This window comes from Budorcas taxicolor, chromosome 22 (genome assembly GCF_023091745.1).
Source record: "Budorcas taxicolor isolate Tak-1 chromosome 22, Takin1.1, whole genome shotgun sequence".
NCBI classification, from domain to species: Eukaryota; Metazoa; Chordata; class Mammalia; order Artiodactyla; family Bovidae; genus Budorcas; species Budorcas taxicolor.
In genome coordinates, this window is record NC_068931.1 from 47132527 (window position 1) to 47153372 (window position 20846).

General features: G+C 37.9%; 1 protein-coding gene across 8 annotated transcripts in view; it reads right to left on the minus strand.

The window, feature by feature from the left end:
- Nucleotides 1-20846, minus strand: part of PIAS2 (protein inhibitor of activated STAT 2) — a 94113-nt gene that overhangs the window by 49936 nt on the left and 23331 nt on the right. For all 8 annotated transcript variants that reach the window (XM_052660217.1, XM_052660211.1, XM_052660210.1 and 5 more), the window contains 2 exons: nt 13420-13894; nt 6885-6969 (listed from right to left, as the gene is read on the minus strand). In XM_052660217.1, the coding sequence (XP_052516177.1) occupies nt 6885-6969; nt 13420-13894 (560 nt within the window). The remainder of the gene's footprint in view (nt 1-6884; nt 6970-13419; nt 13895-20846) is intronic.

Consider the following 20846-nt stretch of genomic DNA (forward strand, 5'->3'; position numbering starts at 1 on the left):
CATCCAACATATATAAACAGCTCATACAACATCAAGAAAATAAACCACCCCATGAACAGAAGCGAATAGCCATTTTCCCAAAACAGAAATGAAGTGACCATCAGGCACCTGAAAAGATGCTCAACACTGTCAATCATCAGAGAAATGCAAACCAACACTACAATGGGTTATCACCGCACATGGGTCAGAATGGCCACAATCAAAGAGTACACAAATAATATATGCTGGAGAGGGTATGGAGGAAAAGGAACCCTCCTACACTGTTGGTGGGAATGCAAACTGGTGCAACCACTATGGAGAACAATATGGAAGTTCCGTAAAAAACTAGAGTTACCACCTGATCCAGCAATTTCACCTCAAGTATATATCCAGAAGAGACAAAAGCTGTACTTCAAAAAAATACATGCACCCCAATATTCACAGCATCATTTACAACAGTAAGACATGGAAACAAGCTAAGTGTCCATTAACAGATGAATGGATAAAAAATACGCACATACAATAGAATATAAGTCACAAATAAGAATAAAATAATGCCATTTACAGCAACACTGGGTGGACCAAGTAAAGAAACATTTACTTCTAAGTTAAGTAAATTAGAAAAAGCTAAATATTATATATCACTTATATGTGGAATCTAAAAAGTAGTATAAATGAACCTGTTTACAAAACAGAAAACACAGACTTAGGGAAAGAAAAACTGATGGTTACCAAACGGGAAAGAGAGCTAGGGGAAAGGACAAATCAGGAGTATGGGATTAAATATACCACCATATACATAAAACAGATAAACAACAAAGACTTAAAGTACAGCACAAGGAACTATATCTGGTATCTTGTAACACCCTACAATGGAAAAGAATCTGAAAAACATCTATATATCTGAATCACTTAGCTGCACACTTGGAACACAACACGGTAAATCAACTATACTTCAATTTAAAAAATTAAAAACGAAGACGAGCAGAGTAGGTGTGGCCGAGAGCTGTCAAACAATGGAGTGCGGACTTCAGATGGCATCACTGAGGGCTTCCCTGTGGGCTCAGATGGTAAAGAATCTGCCTGCAATGCAGGAGACCGGTTTGACTGCTAGGACGGGAAGATTCCCTGGAGAAAGGAATGGCTACCCACTCCAGTACTCTTGCCTGGAGAATTCCACAGAAAGAAGAGCCTGGCGGGCTACAGTCCATGGGGTCACAAAGAGTCAGACACGACTGAGCGACTAACACACTTTTTTACACAGGGTTTTTAAGCACAAAGAAGACAAGACTGAATGGGCTTTAGAAAGATCAGTTGGTCAGCTGGGAGAGTTGAGATCATTACCCTTGTATAGGCAGAAAATGAATGCTTCAAAGTTATTTAAACATAAATATCACAGAATATGACATTTAGGGATAAAAACTGATAGGACTAAATGACTGACTGGTTACAAAGAGGCAAGATAAGGAGGGAGCACCAAGCATGGTGCCCAGGTTTTAGAATGGTGCAGCTGGACAGATGGTGATGCTACGCACCAAGATAAACAGCGGTAGAGCCGGTTATGGCATTCAGCCACCAGTCACTGAGGGAGATAGTGATTGTTTCTTCAACTTTACATGCTGAGTAAATTAAGATTCAATAGGCTTTAGTAACCTACCCAGGGGTATACAGACATAAGTGGTTAAGCCAGAATTCACATTTCAATCAGTATGAACTCTAAAGACCATGCTAGTTTCCTAAGGGTAGAGTTGATTCAACTTTTAAATCCTGAAAGAGACACAAAAGAAGGATGAACAGAGTAGCAAACTGAAAGGATGTGGCAGATGAAACATGGGATAATATAGAGGCCTCTGCTCAGGCAGATGCCACACCATTAATGGAGTAGGCAACAGGAGGAAACATATACTAAGCAAAAATCTCTTTGAAGCCAGCTAATTTAAGAAAAGAAAAAAGCACATTCATGGATACTATCCCAGAGCAGTGAGGAGAGAATCACACCTTGATCTGGGGAACATGCGAGAGCTGGCAGTATGCGAAACAGAGACAGCATGACTGCAGAGGCAGTGGTGCCCAACGGGAGGAGTAGTGCTACAGCCAAAAACAGAGCGGAAGTCACGGATCAGTCTTCACAGGATGTAACAGAAAAAAACCCAAACCTGAATGTGTTCAAGCCTCTGGTTTAGACCTTATCACCATTATAAGCAAAGGGTTCGGATGGAGGCACCGCAGTTTTCAAATTTGCTGCAAACTGGAAACGCCTGGGGAGCTTTAAAAACTACTGCTGCTGGCTTCTATTTTCAGAGATTCAAATTTAATTGATATGAATGAAATCTAGGTATCTGGAGTCTTAAAAGCTCCCCAGTTGATTCTAATACACAGCGAAATTTGAGAACCATAAGGACAGAAGTTACATGATACCACAAGAAGCATAATTATCCAAATCCAGAATGTGTAATATGCTAACAGAGTCAAATGAACCACTCTTTTTCAAAGTAAGTGGTAGAAAGTACTGTAAGGGTAGAATCAGAGCTCCTTAGAGAATGTATCCTTCCCACAACTGGGACTTGGAAGAAAAGTTACGACCAACCTAGACAGCCTATTAAAAAGCAGAGATAATACTTTGCCAACGAAAGTCCATCTAGTCAAGGCTGTTTTTCCAGTCGTCAGGTATGGATGTGATAGCTGGATTATAAAGAAAGCTGAGCTTTATCATGTTAACCATCTTAAAGTGTAGTTTTGTGACTTTACATATATTTATACTATACCATCACTACCATCCATCCTGGAGGCAGATGATTGAACATCCATGATTTAAAATTTTTATTGAAAATAATTTAGTCATTCATTTTTTGACTAATTAATAACATTCACGCAGTTCAAACTTCAAAAAGATACAGCAGAAAAGATATAAAGTGAAAAAAATCCCTCAACTTGGACCACGGCCACCGATTCCCTTCTCCAGAGGCAACTTTATCATATTTGTCCAGACATATGCTATACACTTAAGCAAATTACGCACATGCCTTTTTAAGACAGCGTGTGTGTGTGCTTAGTCACTTAGTCGTGTCTGACTCTTTGCGACCCCATGGACTCTAGCCCCCCAGGCTCCTCTGTCTATGGGATTCTCTAGGCAAAAATACTGGAGTAGGTTGCCATGTCCTTCTCTAGGGGATCTCCCCCACCCAGGAATTGAACTGAGGTTTCCTGCATTGCAGGAGGATTCTTCACCAGCTGAGCAACCAGGGAGGCCCCTTTTAAGGCTAACTAACTGTACATGTTATTCAAATTCCATGCTTTGATTTGTTCACTTAAAAATCTATCTTGAAACCTACTGACTAAATAACCTCCCAAGTCAAAGGCCAACACAACACCCTAAAGAAGCTTGTGGTAATCTCCATCTATAAATCAGCTCTTACGTGTCATTATTGCATTGATTCTTTCCATGTGACACCCTGTAATGCCAACAATCATTTTATGTATATAAGCCAGTTCATTAACTAGATAGACTGCAAGCAACTTGTGGAAAGGTGACATGCCATGTAATATAATGCTTTGTAGCTAACAAACCCTTAGTAAATGTTCTCAAGCAAGGGATCATCAGTGAATACAAACAAAACCATATAATAATGATATGGCTTGGCATATAAAATATAACTTTTAATTTACCCTATTCATTTCTTAGTTGGTTTATTAATACTCCCAAGCTTGTACTTCCAATATAAAAACTTCCTGCAATGTCTTGCCCCTAATGAACATGTACATTCATTTTACTTCTTTGATAATTTCCTTCTCTAAATTTTCCAAAACCCCTATTACTTGGATATTGGGTCTTTGGAACTCATCTTTAGTACTGTCCCTTTTTTTCTCTTTTACTCTTCAATATTTGGTCCCCTTCTGGGGAGCTCAAATTTTACCAGGTCAAGGTATAAAATTATTCTGAGGCTTTGTTGAGAGCAGTGATGGGATCAGTGCAAGAATCTGAAGTTGTATCCCATACTATTCCACCTAACAACACTGTGTGCATCTTCAAGATGTTAGGATGTTTAAGAGAAATCCATAAATTCTAATCCACCATCTTAGGAGACTGAGAATGCACATTAACATAAGAAAGACTGAAAAGTCTGGCTTTAAGAACTTTTGAAACTACCTTGAATTCAGAATTTCCAAAACCTAACTACAGGACCTTTATTTTTTAAAAACTTGTATTAACATCTCACAGAAAATAAGTGTTCTAATGAAGAGCTTTTTGAAAGGATGCAAAAAGACCTCTAACTGGCTCAATTCTGGGTTCCAAATTTTAATTCTACAATCCCAGAATATCACTTAACCTGCAGGAGCCTGTTTTTTTAGGCTAAATCTTTTTAAAGTCTTATAAATAATATATTAACACCAAAGATGACTATATATTTAATTGGAAAAGTATATAGTACAGATTTTTCTTTCCTATCTCTTTTTAGTTCATTGCTGTTAATAAATGTGTTTAAGTTTATCCTATTTTTTTGAAATGGCATAGCTCAGGGTACTTTTCATAATTGTTTTCAGATTTCTGCTAATTTTTTTGGTCCAGGTAACCATGCACCTCAGAATGGTCCTCTAATTTATGTTCTTATCCTAGAAAAAATATTAATGTTCACATTCAATATAAAAAAGCCTCCGGATGATGAGCTTTATGTCATTCTATCTTTGGGGCTGTTAACACAAATTCTTTTTTATGTTGCTATATTTGGAATAAAATTTTCATTAAAAAAAAAATTTTCTGCCAGAAGTGACAAAAAGTAATTCAAAGGGGTTTTATTAAAAAGTTAAAATGTTTTTCTAATTGTTGTTCAGTCACTCAGTGTCCAACTCTCTGCGACCCCATGGAGAGCAGCACCCCTGCCTCCCTGTCCTCCACCATCTCCCGGAGCTTGCTCAAACTCACGTCCACCACGTCGGTGATGCCATCCAACCACCTCATCCTCTGTCGTCCCCCTTCTCCAATCCCTCCCAGCATCAGGGTCTTTTCCAATGATTTCGGCTCTTCACATGAGGTGGCCAAAGTATTGGAGCTTCAGCTTCATCAGTCCTTCCTTCCAATGAACACCCAGGACTGATCTCCTTTAGGATGGACTGATTGAATCTCCTTGCAGTCCAAGGGACTCTCAAACAGTCTTCTCCAACACCACAGCTCAAAAGCATCAATTCTTCGGTGCTCAGCCTATTTTATTGTCCAGCTCTCACATACGTACATAACTACTGGAAAAACCATAGCTTTGACTAGACAGACCTTTGTCAGCAAAGTAATGTCTCTGCTTTTTAATATGCTGTCATTGCTTTCTTCCAAGGAGCAAGCAACTTTTAATTTCGTGGCTGCAGTCACCATCTGCAGTGATTTGGGAGCCCAAGAAAATAAACTCTGTCACTGTTTCCATTGTTTCCCCATCTGTTTGCCATGAAGTAATGGGACCGCATGCCATGATCTTCATTTTCTGAATGCTGAGCTTTAAGCCAACTTTTTCACTCTCCTTTTTCACTTTCATCAAGGGGCTCTTTAATTCCTCTACACTTTCTGCCATAAGGGTGGTGTCATCAGCATATCTGAGGTTACTGATACTTCTCCTAGCAATCTTAATTCTAGCTTGTGCTTCATCCAGCCTGGAATTTCACATGATGTGCTCTGTATATAAGTTAAATAAGCAGGGTGACTATATACAGCCTTGACATATTCCTTTCCCAATTTGGAACAAATCTGTTGTTCCATGTCTGGTTCTAACTGTTGCTTCTTGACCTGCATACAGGTTTCTCAAGGGCAGGTAAGGTGGCCTGGTATCCCCATCTCTTTTAAGACTTTTCCAGTTTGTTCTGATCCACACAGTCAAAAGCTTTAGTGTAGTCAATGAAGCAGATGTTTTTCTAGAATTCTCCTGCTTTTTCTATGATCCAACAGATGTTGGCGATTTGATCTTTGGTTCCTCTGCTTTTTGTAAATCCAGCTTGTACAGCTGGAAGTTCTCGTTTCATATACTGCTGAAGCCTCACTTGAAGGATTTTGAGCATGTGAAATGAGTGCAACTGTGCAGCAGTCTGTATATTCTTTGGCATTGCCCTTCCTTTGGGATTGGAATGAAAACTGACTTTTTCCAATCCTGTGGCTACTGCTGAGTTTTCCAAATTTGCTGGCATATTGACTGTGGCACTTTAACAGCATCAACTTTTAGGATTTGAAATAGCTCACTGGAATTTCATCACCTCCATTAGCTTTGTTAGTAGTGATGCTTCCTAAGACCCACTTGACTTCACACCCCAGGATGTCTGGTTCCAGAATATTTATTAAATATTTGCCTAACCTTAGCCTGGAGAAGGAAATGGCAATCCACTCCAGTGTTCTTGCCTGGAGAATCCCAGGGACAGACAGAGTCGGACATGACTGAAGCGACTTGACAGCAGTAGGCAACCTTAGTCCAAGTATATTATGCTTACTTAAGGAGAAATGGCTCAACTGTTATGGACAGAACTGTGTCCCCCCAAAATTCATATGCTAAAGCCCTAACTCCCAATGTGACTATGAAGTCGGGGCTTTAAAGAAGTCATTAAGGTTAAATGAGGTCCCAATGGTGGAGCCTTAATCCACCAGGAGTACTGTCCTTATAAGAAGAAAAAGACACACCAGAAACACACAGGCACACAGAGGAAAGGCCATGTGAAGAAGGCCACAGCAAGAAGGCAGCCACCTGCAGTGCAAGCCAACGAGAGAGGCCTCAGAAGAAACCAAATCTGTCAATCAGTTTTGGACTTCAAGTCCCCTGAAACGTGAGAGGAAAAATTTCTGTTGTTTAAGCCACCCCCCATCTGTGGTACTCTATTATAGCAGGCAGAGCAGACTAAGACACAAACATCTCAGAAAACACATTCCAAACTCCTCTTACCTGGATATGCAAATCTCTCTAACTTGCTGAGGTGTCAGAGCAAAAATAAAAAACTTCTCTTGAAACCGCTGAATACTGCTTTGAACTGGGGAGGAAAAAAAAAAAGGTAATATTCCAATAACAAATTCAATAACAGAAGAACCCACAATAACAAGGCACTTCTGATAAAGACTCTGCCAAATTTTGAAATTTTTATTGTTAAAATACAACAGAATAAAGTACTAAGCCACACGCATCTTGGAATCATGAAAGTAAGGTCACTCTAAAGCAGGTTCAATTTTAAGCATTTATCCTTCTTTATTGTAATATTCTAATTATAATCAAAATATAACACAACCCTTCAAAATTATTACATTTCATCCTTGACTACAGTATCTTCTAGTGAAAAGTCTGAGAAAGTAAAAAAAAACTCTCCCCAGGAGAACTTTAGTCAAGACTCAGGAGTTTTTGTTTGTTTCTTTCTTTGCTGTGTTTTATTTTCTACACTTTATACTCAATTACATATACAGAGCATTCATTTAAGAGAAAATTTAAAACTCTGAAACTTCTAAGTTGGGAGAGTTAAGACATAAATAATTTCCAACATACAGAAGATTATGTAGTTAAAAAAGATTATCTAATGAAGTCATTCTTCAGAAGTGTATTTTTAAAAAGTGAAATGTATTTTCTTCACAAAGAACTTTTCATAGTTTTACACTGATTCATTATTCAATGTTCTAGTACTCATTTAAACAATGAATGCCTTCAATGAACACTTGACTCTGCATCTAAATTTCAATAATCAATCGGTTACAATCATCACTAAACATTGCTTTATAAGAACATTTAAAAATAATCCTCCTAGTGTGCACACACCAAAATTGTTCAAATTTTATGAGATTTAAACATAATATAGCAAACTTGAGTCAACTAAAATAATTTAATCTTTACAAAAACAATCATATTAATTATCATCAGTGATGTTTAACACTAAAATACTTTTCATTCTATAAATTCATCGGCTACAGAGAGCAATTGGGGAGGGCAGAGTGCTGAGTTTTCATGCTTCCTGTAAAACAGTGGCTGTAATTCAGAGTTATGAGTGAGGAGACTTGTTATCAATTGTTCAATCACAGAAATCACTCCTTTCCTTGCCTTTTGTCCTCCATCTTCACCCCTGCAACCTACTCATTAAGTTCTATTGTTTTACTTTGCTTTTTACATTTTCTTATCAACTGCCTCCTCCCTATTTTCACTACCACCATCCTATCCTACTCAATACCTAGAATCACTTTGTACAAATAAAGGAGCAACCGTGCCTCTCTGTTGGTCCCTCATCAGAACATCAGTGCAGAGTTGGTCATCCTTCGTAAAACTTTTTCATCATCGTTCCCCTGCTGAAAAATGCGAAGATCATCTTATCTCTGAATGAACCATGTCCAAAGTCCCTTATTTATAAGAACCTCCATAACAATGTCTTTCCTAGCAAACTTACATGTCCAATGTCTCCTGAAGTCCTGCTCTATTCAAAGCAGCTTCTTCACTGTCAGGACTCCGAACAGTGCCATTTTTATTTCTACTCCTTTGACTACTCAAATCTCTCCTTTCTTGATATCTACTCTCCTATAAACTCCACCGATTCAGAGCAGGCACATTCATCCTTCAAAGCTCCCTCAAGTTTTCACTCTTACTCCAACAAGTCTTGATTAACCTTCGCAAGAAGTCTTGATTAACTTTTATTAGGCCAATAAAACATTTGAGCTTTAGGTTCACAAATTATAGGGTTTCACCATACAAGCATATAATTGCTTGCTACTTTTCCCTCACCTTAACATTTTCTCTCCAACTAAATAGTAAATTTCCTAAAGCCCACGCCATACTTCTGACTTCTCTACAATTAGGCTACAAGACCACATCCAAATTAAACCTTCATTATGTACTTGTTATGAGATTACATTTTAATGGCTTTACATTAATGTGCGTATCACTTTGTTATTGTTGTTGTTTACTCGCCAAGTTGTGTCCAACTGTTTAGCAACCTCATGGACTGTAGTCTACCAGGCTCCTCTGTCCATGGGATTTCCCAAGCAAGAATACTAGAGTGGGTTTTCATTCCCTTCTCCAGGGTATCTTTCTGATCCAGGGATCAAACCAACGGCTCCTGCCACGTCTCCTGCATTATAAGTAGATTCTTTACCACTGAGCCATCAGGGAAGTCCATTAACTGTTAACTGTACCCAGAGGCTTAATGAGTATTTCCTAATATTCAGAAATTTAATACTATGAGAAGATATTGACCTTCATTACTCTGTCACCTACCAGACTGCTGCTGCTGCTAAGTCGCTTCAGTGTGTCCAACTCTGTAAGACCCCAGAGACGGCAGCCTGCCAGGCTCCCCCGTCCCTGGGATTCTCCAGGCAAGAACACTGGAGTGGGTTGCCATTGCCTTCTCCAATGCATGAAAGTGAAAAGTGAAAGTGAAGTCGCTCAGTGGTGTCCGACTCTTCGCGACCCCATGGACTGCAGCCCACCAGGCTCCTCCGTCCATGGGATTTGCTTGGCAAGAGTACTGGAGTGGGTTGCCATTGCCTTCTCTATACCTACCAGACTACAAAGATTAAAAGACCAACAATACAATGCAGATAAAGTATAAGGAAAATAACACATTCATACATCACTGAAGTTGAAACTGGTACAATGAATGCTTTTGAAGCAACTGCCAAACTTCTCTATAAAAGCTGAATATCAAAATATTACATAATCATACCCCTGGACCCAACAAATCCACATCAAGGCATTTACACTTTGTGAATATGCAGTGTGAGTATTCAGAAACATATGCAAAAATGCTCACAGCAGCAATGGCTGTAAGACTGCAAGAATAGTGCCCAAGACATGTTATACACTTAACACTTCTGAATAAATAACAACTGAAAACGTACATCAACAGAACACTGGTTCAGCTGTGGTACAAGAAAACAGACCTACTATAATCTACAGGTGCATAATTTATTTCTAAGAAATACAGTTAAGATTGTCACAGCACAGAACTCCAGAAGATGCTTTTCATAGTAGATTCAAGTAGAATAATGCCCTTCTCCCTCCACCAGAAAAGAGGCACAGTGGCTCTGTGGTTAGAAAGGGCTTTTTTAATAAAGAAAAATGAGAATTTTTTTTTAATGAGAAAAAAAGATGACATAATATGCCAGAGAAACAGTACTGATAATGACTCTAGCTGAGTAATAACTGTGCCTATGAGGGACTTTCCCTTTGTGTTATACTTCCATGTCTAAAGTTATCAATTACTAGCACAAATTACTTTTGTAAACTGAAAAACAAAGTGAAGAAACCTTAAGGAATCAAAGACTCAATACTTTGAAGGTATTTCATAAAATACTAAACAATTCGACACATCAACATGTGAATATGTACACAGTATACCACATGTACATTTCAAAAGCAAGTTAACTGAACATTACTTCTTCTCACACATATATGGTAAAACAAGCAAGAGGAAACACAAAATCCAGAACAGTGATTTAACTCAAAGAGGAAAAGGCAAGGTTTCAAAGATACTGGCAATTTCCTTTCCTAAAAAATGGGTAGTGGTTTCACAGGTTTTCACTCACAGATATTCTTTATAACAATGTATTTAACATATTCCTTTATAGACTGAATATACACAAAATTTTTTTTAATGAGAAAGGACTTCATCATCAAAAGAAAAAAAAAGAAACAAACAGAAAATAGAAAAAAAAAAAAAAGATAAAAATACTGCCAGTGAAAGCAAAAGCAAATGAGAATAGCTATTTAAGGGAGAAGAGAAATTTTATTAATTTGTTTTCAGATTAGGGGATAATTCATTTGTTACAGTAAAACCTCAGCTATAGAGAAATTCACACAGTATTATTGTATACACTCACATTTTCTAGATGCAATAGTCTATCATTTTAAACGCTAATTTTATTGAAATAATTTTAATAGAAATAATACCAAATTGTAAAACTATATAATAGTGTATCTTCTCTTGTCATGACAGTTTTGTTTAGCATCTACAGATGCACCTTGCTGTAACAGTGAATCCCTCAATACTAAGGGGCTATCGGTTTCAACGTTCCCAAGAGGTTTTGGAACATTTTTTGACTTTTCAGTTGGCTTTTTTTCTTCTATGAGGGCTCTTCCAGTCTTTCCCATGTTGTTAATTAATTCTTGCTCAACAATATGTTGATGGCTTAGGAATCATCTAATCAACTATATATTAAATCAAGAATACACAGACTGGCCAATGGACGCCAAGAATATGTGCTCTGAAATACGGCTTTGGATCTCTTTCAATTCATAAGGCTTTCTACTTCTCATTTCCCAAATGTAAGTAGGTTTCTCCATAATAGTGTTCCAAATAAATGGATTTACCCCAAATTTTTATTTTTACAAGTATTTTCAACATTCTATAACCAAATCATTAAAACTTAAAAGCAATTCCTCAATGTCACTGCATTGCTTTAGACAGTATGAAACTAGCCTTTTTTAGATCACTGTTTTATCAATCTAAGAATATACATCAGGAAAATTGTTTTCTTTTCTTTCTTAGGGAAAGTAGGATAAGGAAATGTTTACGCCTTGTTTTAAAACAAGAAATCAGTTCATAAAGTTTACTGCAACGATGATAAGCAGGACTCCTGAAAAATACATGCATTGACAATTTTTTAGCTCAGGAGCAAAAGATTATTTTTTAAGTCCCAAGGTTATATGTATTTCTTACATTCTAATGTAAACTATGAGCAAAAGGCTGGTTTTCTTCTTAATCACTCTTCAACACAAAATGCCTCCAGTATTATTAACATCATTAAGTCACACGAGATACAAAAATTTTAGTAAATTTATAGAAAGCCTACTACCTTCCTTTAACCTTACTGAGATTAATGAAAGAAAAACTTACAAAGAACACGGAAAAGTAACAAAATTCCTATTTCTGTTTCTGAACACAGGAAAAGCATGAAACGCGAAGCACTCGATGAAGCCTCTTCAGAGTTCGCCGCCTGGTGCCCCACTGATGCCAGGGCCAGAGAAGACACCTTGCTGCGTCTTTTCTCCGTCTCCAGTCGTCTTCCTTCCAGGCACTCAACCTTCCACTGGAACCAGGACCCCAGATGGCCTCTTCTTCTCAGTCCTGCGTTTAACTATATTCCTGAGGAGTCCCTGGAGGTAGGGTCACCTACACACACTACTAGTCTGAATCCTTCTCCAAACACAGAGAAATAATTTTGTGGTGATTGCTGAGAAACATGTGAACGAACCATGATGCTACATATGTACACTGACACAAATCAAAAGCCATGAGAAAAGGAGAAATAAATTATGGAAACATTTTAACAAGATAAAGGAACCTGGTTAAAAACGAAGTTAAAAATGAAAGTAAAACCATAAAAGAAACAGTTAAGTAATACATATTTTAAATGTTTGTTCCCGTTGTTAATTTGAGAAATGAAAAATCTAAACAAGATACGAACTGGAAGAAAAACTGCAGTGAGAGACAGTCTCTCGTTTTTTGTGGAATTCAAACTGGCACAGCTGTACTGGAAACTAATCTAACACAATGTTATCCAGAGTCCTTACTCTATGATGCAATAATTCTACTCACAAGACTTTGTACAAACAAAAAACCATGAACAAATATAGAATCCTTATTTTAGAATCAATGTAATGAAGGGATAAAATACATTATTCTACCTGCCTGGTTCAGCTGTGCTAAACAAAACAACGTAAGGAGCCTACCACTATCAGGCCATATTGACCCCATTAACCTCAAAACTTCCTTCTAGCTCAACCAACATGTACAAGTATAATCCTATACAAAATGAAAAAAGCATATTAATATATTTAAGAGAGTTTTCAAATGACTTGAAACAGAAAAGCATTTTTCCTAGGATGGACAGGAAAATGATCTCCCAGCCTAACTATGAAATGTCATTTCCCAAACAATTTATCAACAAATTCAAATACCTCTGTGAATAATTTCATTAGCCAGGAGGAAATTATGCCATTACAGCACAGAAGCCATCAATTGAGGTAAAAATTTGTTGGAGTCACATGTATCAATGTCTAATAATATAAAATTTATAACATTTTCTGAGCAGTCACCGGTTATTAAACAAAAAGCTAAAATATGTGGCAAACTGTCACTTTAGGAAAAATTTAAGTAAAAAAGATTTATTTCTTGCAAAAACAGTTTTAAAAGCTATGCTGAACAGAAACTAAGTCTCTGTAAAAACAGCAAAAATATCAAAAGGCAGAATTCACAGCCAAGAAATACAATTTGTGTCTGTTCATATACACCCTGAAGCAATTTGAGTTCTAAGCTATAAGAAGGAAGTTTGATCAACGAATTAAGTTTTATGCCAGATTTGTCATGGTTGCCCGTATTTCTATTTACCTGTACATTTAAGCACTTGGCATTTTAATGCCTTGATTTTATAATATTAACAGCAATTGAGTCGAAGCCTTCTTGCTTTATTTACTCTCTTGTCCAGAAGAAACGGATTTCTCTAACACTTACCTAAACTCGTGGGCTTGATGAGAACATCAAGGACATCATAAAAGGGTAAGGTTTTTAACTGCACATCAGGATGGACAGGAGGGATTGGGGGAGATGGCTGCTGCATCTCAAACGCGGGTTTAGTGTCCTGAAGCAGCACAGAACCAACAGGGGAGGACGGAGAATGAGGCGTAACTGAAGTGGAAGGCAACGCGTGGATTCCAGCCACAGCCAAGTCAGGTTCTACAGGTGAGGAGCTACCATCCAAACTGAAAACCGGTGATTTGATTGCGGATAAATCAGAAAGGCCTTCGAGAGTCCGTGGGTATCGGCGTCTATACAATTCTCGGATTTTAATCTGAACCGCAGGGCTGCAGCCACTCTTCAATAAATGCAACGCCCTCATCAGGAGGTCATGCTTACGTCCACTTTTATTCCGTCCAGCAAAGCCTAGTAACACTTGTAGTTCAGAAACCCTAAAACTAGAAACCATATTCTAAAAGGAAAGAAAGAAAAAAGGACATAAGCCAATAGTCAGTCTCAAACATATAAAAACCCTATCTAAAATAGGCTGTAAAATCAGATTTTTCCAACATTCTGTTAATATCAACTGGCATGTGCTAGTATCAGCATTTTCACATATCACTTACAATCGTTAACTGTTTCTACCGCCACCACCCTTCCCCACAACTGCATTCACATTATGGTTTTAATTATGTTTTGCTGTTCTCAATTTCGGAAACCGATGGTCTGCTGGTTTCTGTTGACCACTTCACTATCTGACTATGAGATCTATAACCAATGAAAATACTCCTTTTCACAGTGTACAATACACAGTGTAATGTTTACTACAGTATTATCACCAATTAAACAAAAAAATTTAACTTTCTGCAACAATGTACCTCTAAAGTTTCTGATGCTAAGCAGGAAAAATCTATAAAATCAAGACAGAATCCAAATCTGTAATCCAAAATCCAATAAATTTTTCACCCCAACTCCAATATTAAGGGACAACAGGTTTTCCCTGGTGACTCAGATTGTAAAGCCGTCCCTGGGTCAGGAAGATCCCCTGGAGAAGGAAATGACAACCCACTCCAACACTCTTGCCTGGAAAATTCTATGGACGGAGGAGCGTGGGAGGCTACAGTCCAGTGTCACAAAGAGTCAGACATGACTGAGCAACTTCACTTAATCACTAAGAAAATGAGGATTTTTTTCAATACTAAAGATAAAAATCACATCATCTTTATTCAGCAGTCAAACTCCTAAAATGACTAAAATTCTCACGTGTAAAACAAGAACTCTATGGTGTAAAATGAAGACTATAAATAGCTCTGTTCCACATTTCACCTTGTTGTTTATTCAACAAACCTAGTAAATTCTTCCTATCATTTACTGTGTCATAAACCCATCTACTTAGGTCATTTTCAGTCAATTCTGAACTTAGAGGTAAAACACACTTGGGTCAGTTTCACCTGTACCGTACAAGCATCATCTGACCAAGAAGAGGATTAAGACGTAAGTTGTCCAAAAGCCCTTTCTGAAACAGACCAGCCCTCCTCCTCGGCACTGCACATTCTACAGCTGCCTGGGATGCCTATTCAACCTGGTGAGTATGCAGGGGCCATTCTACAGTTGGCAGTGATTCATAATAATTCCTCTGTTTTGCACTTTTAAGTGTCATTGATAGCCCAAGAACAACTGCTAAAACTCATCTTGGTATTTAAAACAGTTGTTAGGAATACTTGCCAGTTTTCCAAAATGCAAACAAATTTAAATATATCAAACTAATCTGAATGTTTATGCTGTATCATAATTCTACTTCAAATACTCTGTCTCCAAATTTCAGACTGTACAAGTCAGAGAATATTACATAGTAACCCCAGCAAACACTTTATACTTGATCAGTGCAATTCAACAGAAATAGGAACCACATATATAATTTGAAACTATCTGGTGACCACATTAAAATACGTTTTAAATTTACTTTGATAATATGCTTTATTTAATCCAATATATCAAAAGCATTATTTCAACATGTAAAAAGTGGTTGCAATTTAAACAATTTTTTTTTAAGTGTCAACAAGATCTTTTTTCATACTAAGTTTTCAATACCCGGTGTGTATCGCACACTTGAGTAGATCTCAGTTTGGACTAACCCCACTTCAAGGGCTTAGGGAGCCACAGGTGGAGGAACCACCACCCTGGACAATATGGATCTAAATCATACTCTAACAGCAACATGTATCACAAGTACCATGACCATTATATTTTAATTTACTTCATGGGTAAAAGGAAGATTTTATTTATCTTACCCTACCCTTACGCTCTGGCCACCTAATGCGAAGAACCGACTCATTGGAAAAGACCCTGATGCTGGGAAAGATTGAAGGAAGGAGGAGAAGGGGACGACAGAGATGAGATGGTTGGATGGCATCACCAAGGCAATGGACATGAGTTTGAGCAGGCTCCGGGAGTTGGTGATGGACAGGGAAGTCTGGCTGCTGCAGTCCATGGGGTCACAAAGAGCTGGACACGACTGAGTGACTGAACTGAACTGATCCCCTATGCTCAGGACAACAAAGATGGAAAACAAGAGAATTTGGGGCCTATCTCATGGTGCACCAAGAGGCACAGTTTCAAGCATATAAAGACTCTGACAGTGTTTCACGAAGTTTCCTCCCAAGGAAGAAATGCAATGCCTCTTTCCAAAGTCCTCAATCTTAAAAAATACTTCAACTGAAATCTGTTTATACTACAGTAGCACAAATAACATTAAATCTAACAAGCGTTAGTTGAACTAGTTGTTAGGAGAACACTTAACAACAAAAACAATGAACAATGACAGTCCTACAGATATAAGATATCTGTGATTCTTTATAAAGAAATCTAACTTAGAATTCATGGTGTCTCTTCTTACCCTTATTTTCAGGTAATTCTTCATTTTAAGGAAACTTCTTTTACAGAAATGACAAAATAGACCACAAGGATTCTAAAGCTTGACTCTCAAAAAAGAATTCCTGGGAGGTCTCATAATACCTGTTTTCAATGGGAAATTTATTTGGCAAAGAATGCTAATGTACTTGGTCTAACATCTATTGTAAATACACAAATGAAAAAGAATAAGGAGAAAGAATGCAGAATTACAGTATTGTGAAGCAAAACAAAAATCCCCAGGTTTGGAGAGGGGCAAGGAAACAACAGGAGACAGGGCAGCCTTTGCCCCGCAAAATGTTGATATCGTACTGCAGGCATTTGCTCAAAGACGATGGCTTTGAGAGTCCACAGTGTCCTGTGGAAAACTTCACACCAGCAATCAGTAGCTGAAGGTCCCAGCATCAGAACTCAGGACACTGGCAGTCACACCATCTTTCTGGTAATTTCTAGTTTAAAACAACAAAAAAATTCTCCCTTTATTTAGCATTTACTATTAAGATATCCCCTAAGAAGCTTAATCAGTCAACTCCAATGAATATGTGTTTCTTGGCAAACACCACTGGATCCCACTTCAAGTTATGCCTTAAAAAAAAAAAAATCTGTCTTCAACAAATTTCAGCAGTCACCAGGTAAGGTGAGCCTGCTATGACTACTACCAAAAACGGGTTTCAGCTACTGCTTTCCACCAACCTCTGATGTCAGTGTTTTTAATAACACTCCTTTTCAAATGGGTTTTATCCAGTCCATCCTGCCTGCTTCCAAGTCTGCCCTCTAATACTTCAGTTACAACTGCTGTGTGTGCTACAGAGAAATTTCTCAATCAGTGTTTGTGGACTGACTTTAAGAAAATTCATGAACTATGCCGGCATGACTGATTTTTAAGAAAGATAATCTGATTGCTAAGGAAGAGCTAATTTGATTCAATAAAGCTAATCTAAGTTAACTGACATTCAATTAAGACTCGAAATGTAAAACACGCTTTTCTATTGTCAATTATTAAAAAACTTTAAAGCTGGAACTTTATACAACTGAAACATTACATATAAGAGTGAAGGCAAGTTGACGGTGCTATGGTATGGAGCCCAAAAAAGCACAGAATTTGGCAAAGCTCTAGTGGGTTAGATGTCGTGGTAAAAATCAATACAGCTCTGCAGATTCTCCGTGTGCTATGACATATATTATAGGGAAAGGAGAAGAGCTGCTAAGGCAAACTGATGAATCACAATATTAATATCACCTTTCCCAGCTACAGTATTAAAACAATCTACACCTGCATTTATAAGTAGGGATGCATTAAAAAATTCAGATACATTATCAATCCATCAAAGGCATGATTAAGCTGATGCCGTAAGAAAAACTACTACGGCAAATTAGGAAGATGCAATTCCAGAAGTCATAGGAGGCCTCAGTTCCTGGGCCTTACTCCTGTGAGATCATGTAATCCCTATGATTAAATCCCATTTTACTTGAGATATTTGATGTGGATCTCTTCTTTACAACACATTGATCTCCTAACACCTTCTTTTTGTACAAGATTTAAAATAAAGAAGTCAGTTCAAGAAGCAAAAAAGTCAACAACAAACACACCCTAGAAAAGAGTGACAAATTAAAAGATACAAGAAAACGTGACTTGGAAAGCAAAACGCAAAAAGTCCATAAATTCAGTTTGGAAAAAGGGGAAAGAAAACAAATACCGTTCTAAGAATGAGAAGAGAAACATAAAGACTACAAATACTAAGCAAATTTCTTTAAGAGAACAGCACATGCTGTTATATTCTAACTTAAAGACAAAGTTATTTCCTAGAAAAATATGTTACTCAATCTGATTCAAGGAGTATTATCTTTCTCCTGCTCTACTTCCAAAATTATCTGCCCAGAAAAGATAGCTTAGTAAATAAAATCCTCTACCTCTTCAAGGGAAAAATGGAATTTTGTTCCTTAAACCATTCAAGAGCTTAAGAGTCAGAAAATCAAATACATGCTAGCAAACAAACATGGAAAAAACTATTGAACACAAAACACAAACTTTTAAAATATTACTGTATTTCAAACTTCTGCAGGTGAGTCCACTCATCCAACCAAAATTTCAGAGAAAAGCCTGATCAAACAGGGACCCAGTATACCACCTATTCTGTCATTTCCCAAAAAAGCCTCAAAGTACCCAGATATAATTTAATCTAGGAAAATAAAAATGGTTTAAGATAAATTCAATAAATTACTTGGTTAAAATGATTTCTGTTCTTATAGTCACATACTGAAATATTTACGGATAAAACTTCTATAAAGTACACTGAATTTCTGTTAAAATCATTTGGGGAGAGTAGATGAGGACATGCACGATTGCTTTTGGCAGGAAAGCTATGACAAACCTAGACAGTGTGTTGAAAATCAGAGACATCACACTGCCTATAGTTAAGGCTCTGGTCTTCCCAGTGGTCAGATACAGTGGTGAGAGCTGGAGCGTAAGGCAGAGCACCAAAGAATTCATGTCTTCAAACTGTGGTGCTGGAGAAGACACCTGAGAGTCCCTTGGACAGCAAGGAGATCAAACCAGTTAATCTTAAAGAAAAGCAACCCTGAATATTCATTGGAAGGACTGATGCTGAAAGTTCCAATATTCTGGTCACTTGACATGAACAGCCGACTCACTGGAAAAGTCTCTGATGCTGGGAGAGACTGAGGGCAGAAGATGGGGTCAGAGAATCAGATAGCTGGGTGACATCACCAATGCAATGGACATGAATTTGGGCAAACTCCGGGTGATAGTGAGGGACAGGGAGGCCTGGCATGCTGCAGTCCACGAGGTCACAGACAGACACAACTGGGCAACATGAAAAAAGACACGAGTTGATAATTGCAAGGTATGGGATACACAGAGAACTCTCTACCTTTGTCACCTAGAAAGTTTCCATAGTAAAAAGTTTGCTTGACAAGGGCAAACTGGTTGTGGGGCATATGGCACTATATATTCAAGTTTTCTATTAATCTGAAAGTATTCTATATTCAATTAGACCAAAAAAAAAAAAAAGTCATTTGTTTGAAGCTAGGATAAAGACATTGTGATCTAAATACCATTTCCCACCAAGAAAAAAAAAAAAAAAGCTCAGGCTACTTGAGGACATGTCTAACTGCAAGTCTGAAAATGCAAAGACATGCCTAGAACATCCTATGCAGAAAACAAATCATCAGAGATTACTGAAATCTTGTCAGAAGGACACAAAAAACAACTCGGCAGCCCAGGACAAGCTGATATGAGCAGCAAAAAGTAACACTGCATCAGATTCAAACATCAAATATATGAAAAATCATTTGTACGTAACGATACTTAAAAAAAACTCACTGATCTCCTTTAGAAAACATTGGGAAACCAACTCATTAGTATTCTGAAAATGGATAAGGTAAGAAGAAAAACAATACAAAAAGATTTACTGGTTCAAAAAAATGCATGTGATTAGCTAGCTAAATGCTATTAGGTTGATACAAAAGTAAATGTGGTTTGGACTATGAATTTTAAATCATTATAACTAGGTTCAAACACATCTTTATTAATTAAAATAGGAATTGTTACAACCAACACATTTTGTCTACGAGAAATGTTTGTTTATTCTTATAGCAAAAAAATCCCTGCTTCAGAATTGGACCATCTCTTGGAAAGCATTTTCTGCCTCCTGCTGGTTGTGGAAACATTTTGCCTGCAAAAAGTGGTCGAGATGCTTGAAGAAGTGATAGTCGATTGGCGAGAGGTCAAGTGAATACGGTGAATGAGGCAAAACTTGGAAGCGCGGGTTGTGCACTGCCATGGAGAAGGACTGGGCCCAATCTGCTGACCAATGCTGGCTGCAGGAGCTGCAGTTTTCGGCACATCCCAACAATCTGCTGAGCACACGTCTCAGATGATATGGTTTCACTGGGATTCAGAAAGCTGTAGAGGATCAGACTGGCAGCAGACCACCAGACAGTGACCAGGATCTTTTTTTGGTACAAGTTTGGCTTCAGGAAGTGCTTTGGGAGTTTCTTCTTGGCCCAACCACTGAGCTGGACATTACCAGTTGTACAAAATCCACTTTCCGTTGCACATCACAGTCCAATTGAGAAATGGTTCATTGTTGTTGAATAGAATAAGAGAAGATGACACTTCAAAATGATGACTTTTTTTGATTTCTGGTCAGCCCACGAGGCACCCACTTAATGAGCTTTTTCACCTTTCCAGTTTGCTTCAAATGCTGAACAACCATAGAATGCTGAGTTCTTCAGCAACTTCTTGCACAGCTGTAAGAGGATCGGCTTCGAGGACTGCTCTCAGTCGGTCACTGTCAACTTCTAATGGCCAGCCATTGCACTCCTCAACTTCAAGGCTCTCGTTTCCTTTGCGAAACTTGCGGAATCATCATTGCATCATACGTTCGCTAGCAGTTCCTGGGTCAAATGCACTGTTGATGCTGTGAGTTGTCTCCACTGCTTTACAACCCACCTTATGGCAGAAAGCAAAGAGAAACTAAAGAACCTCTTGA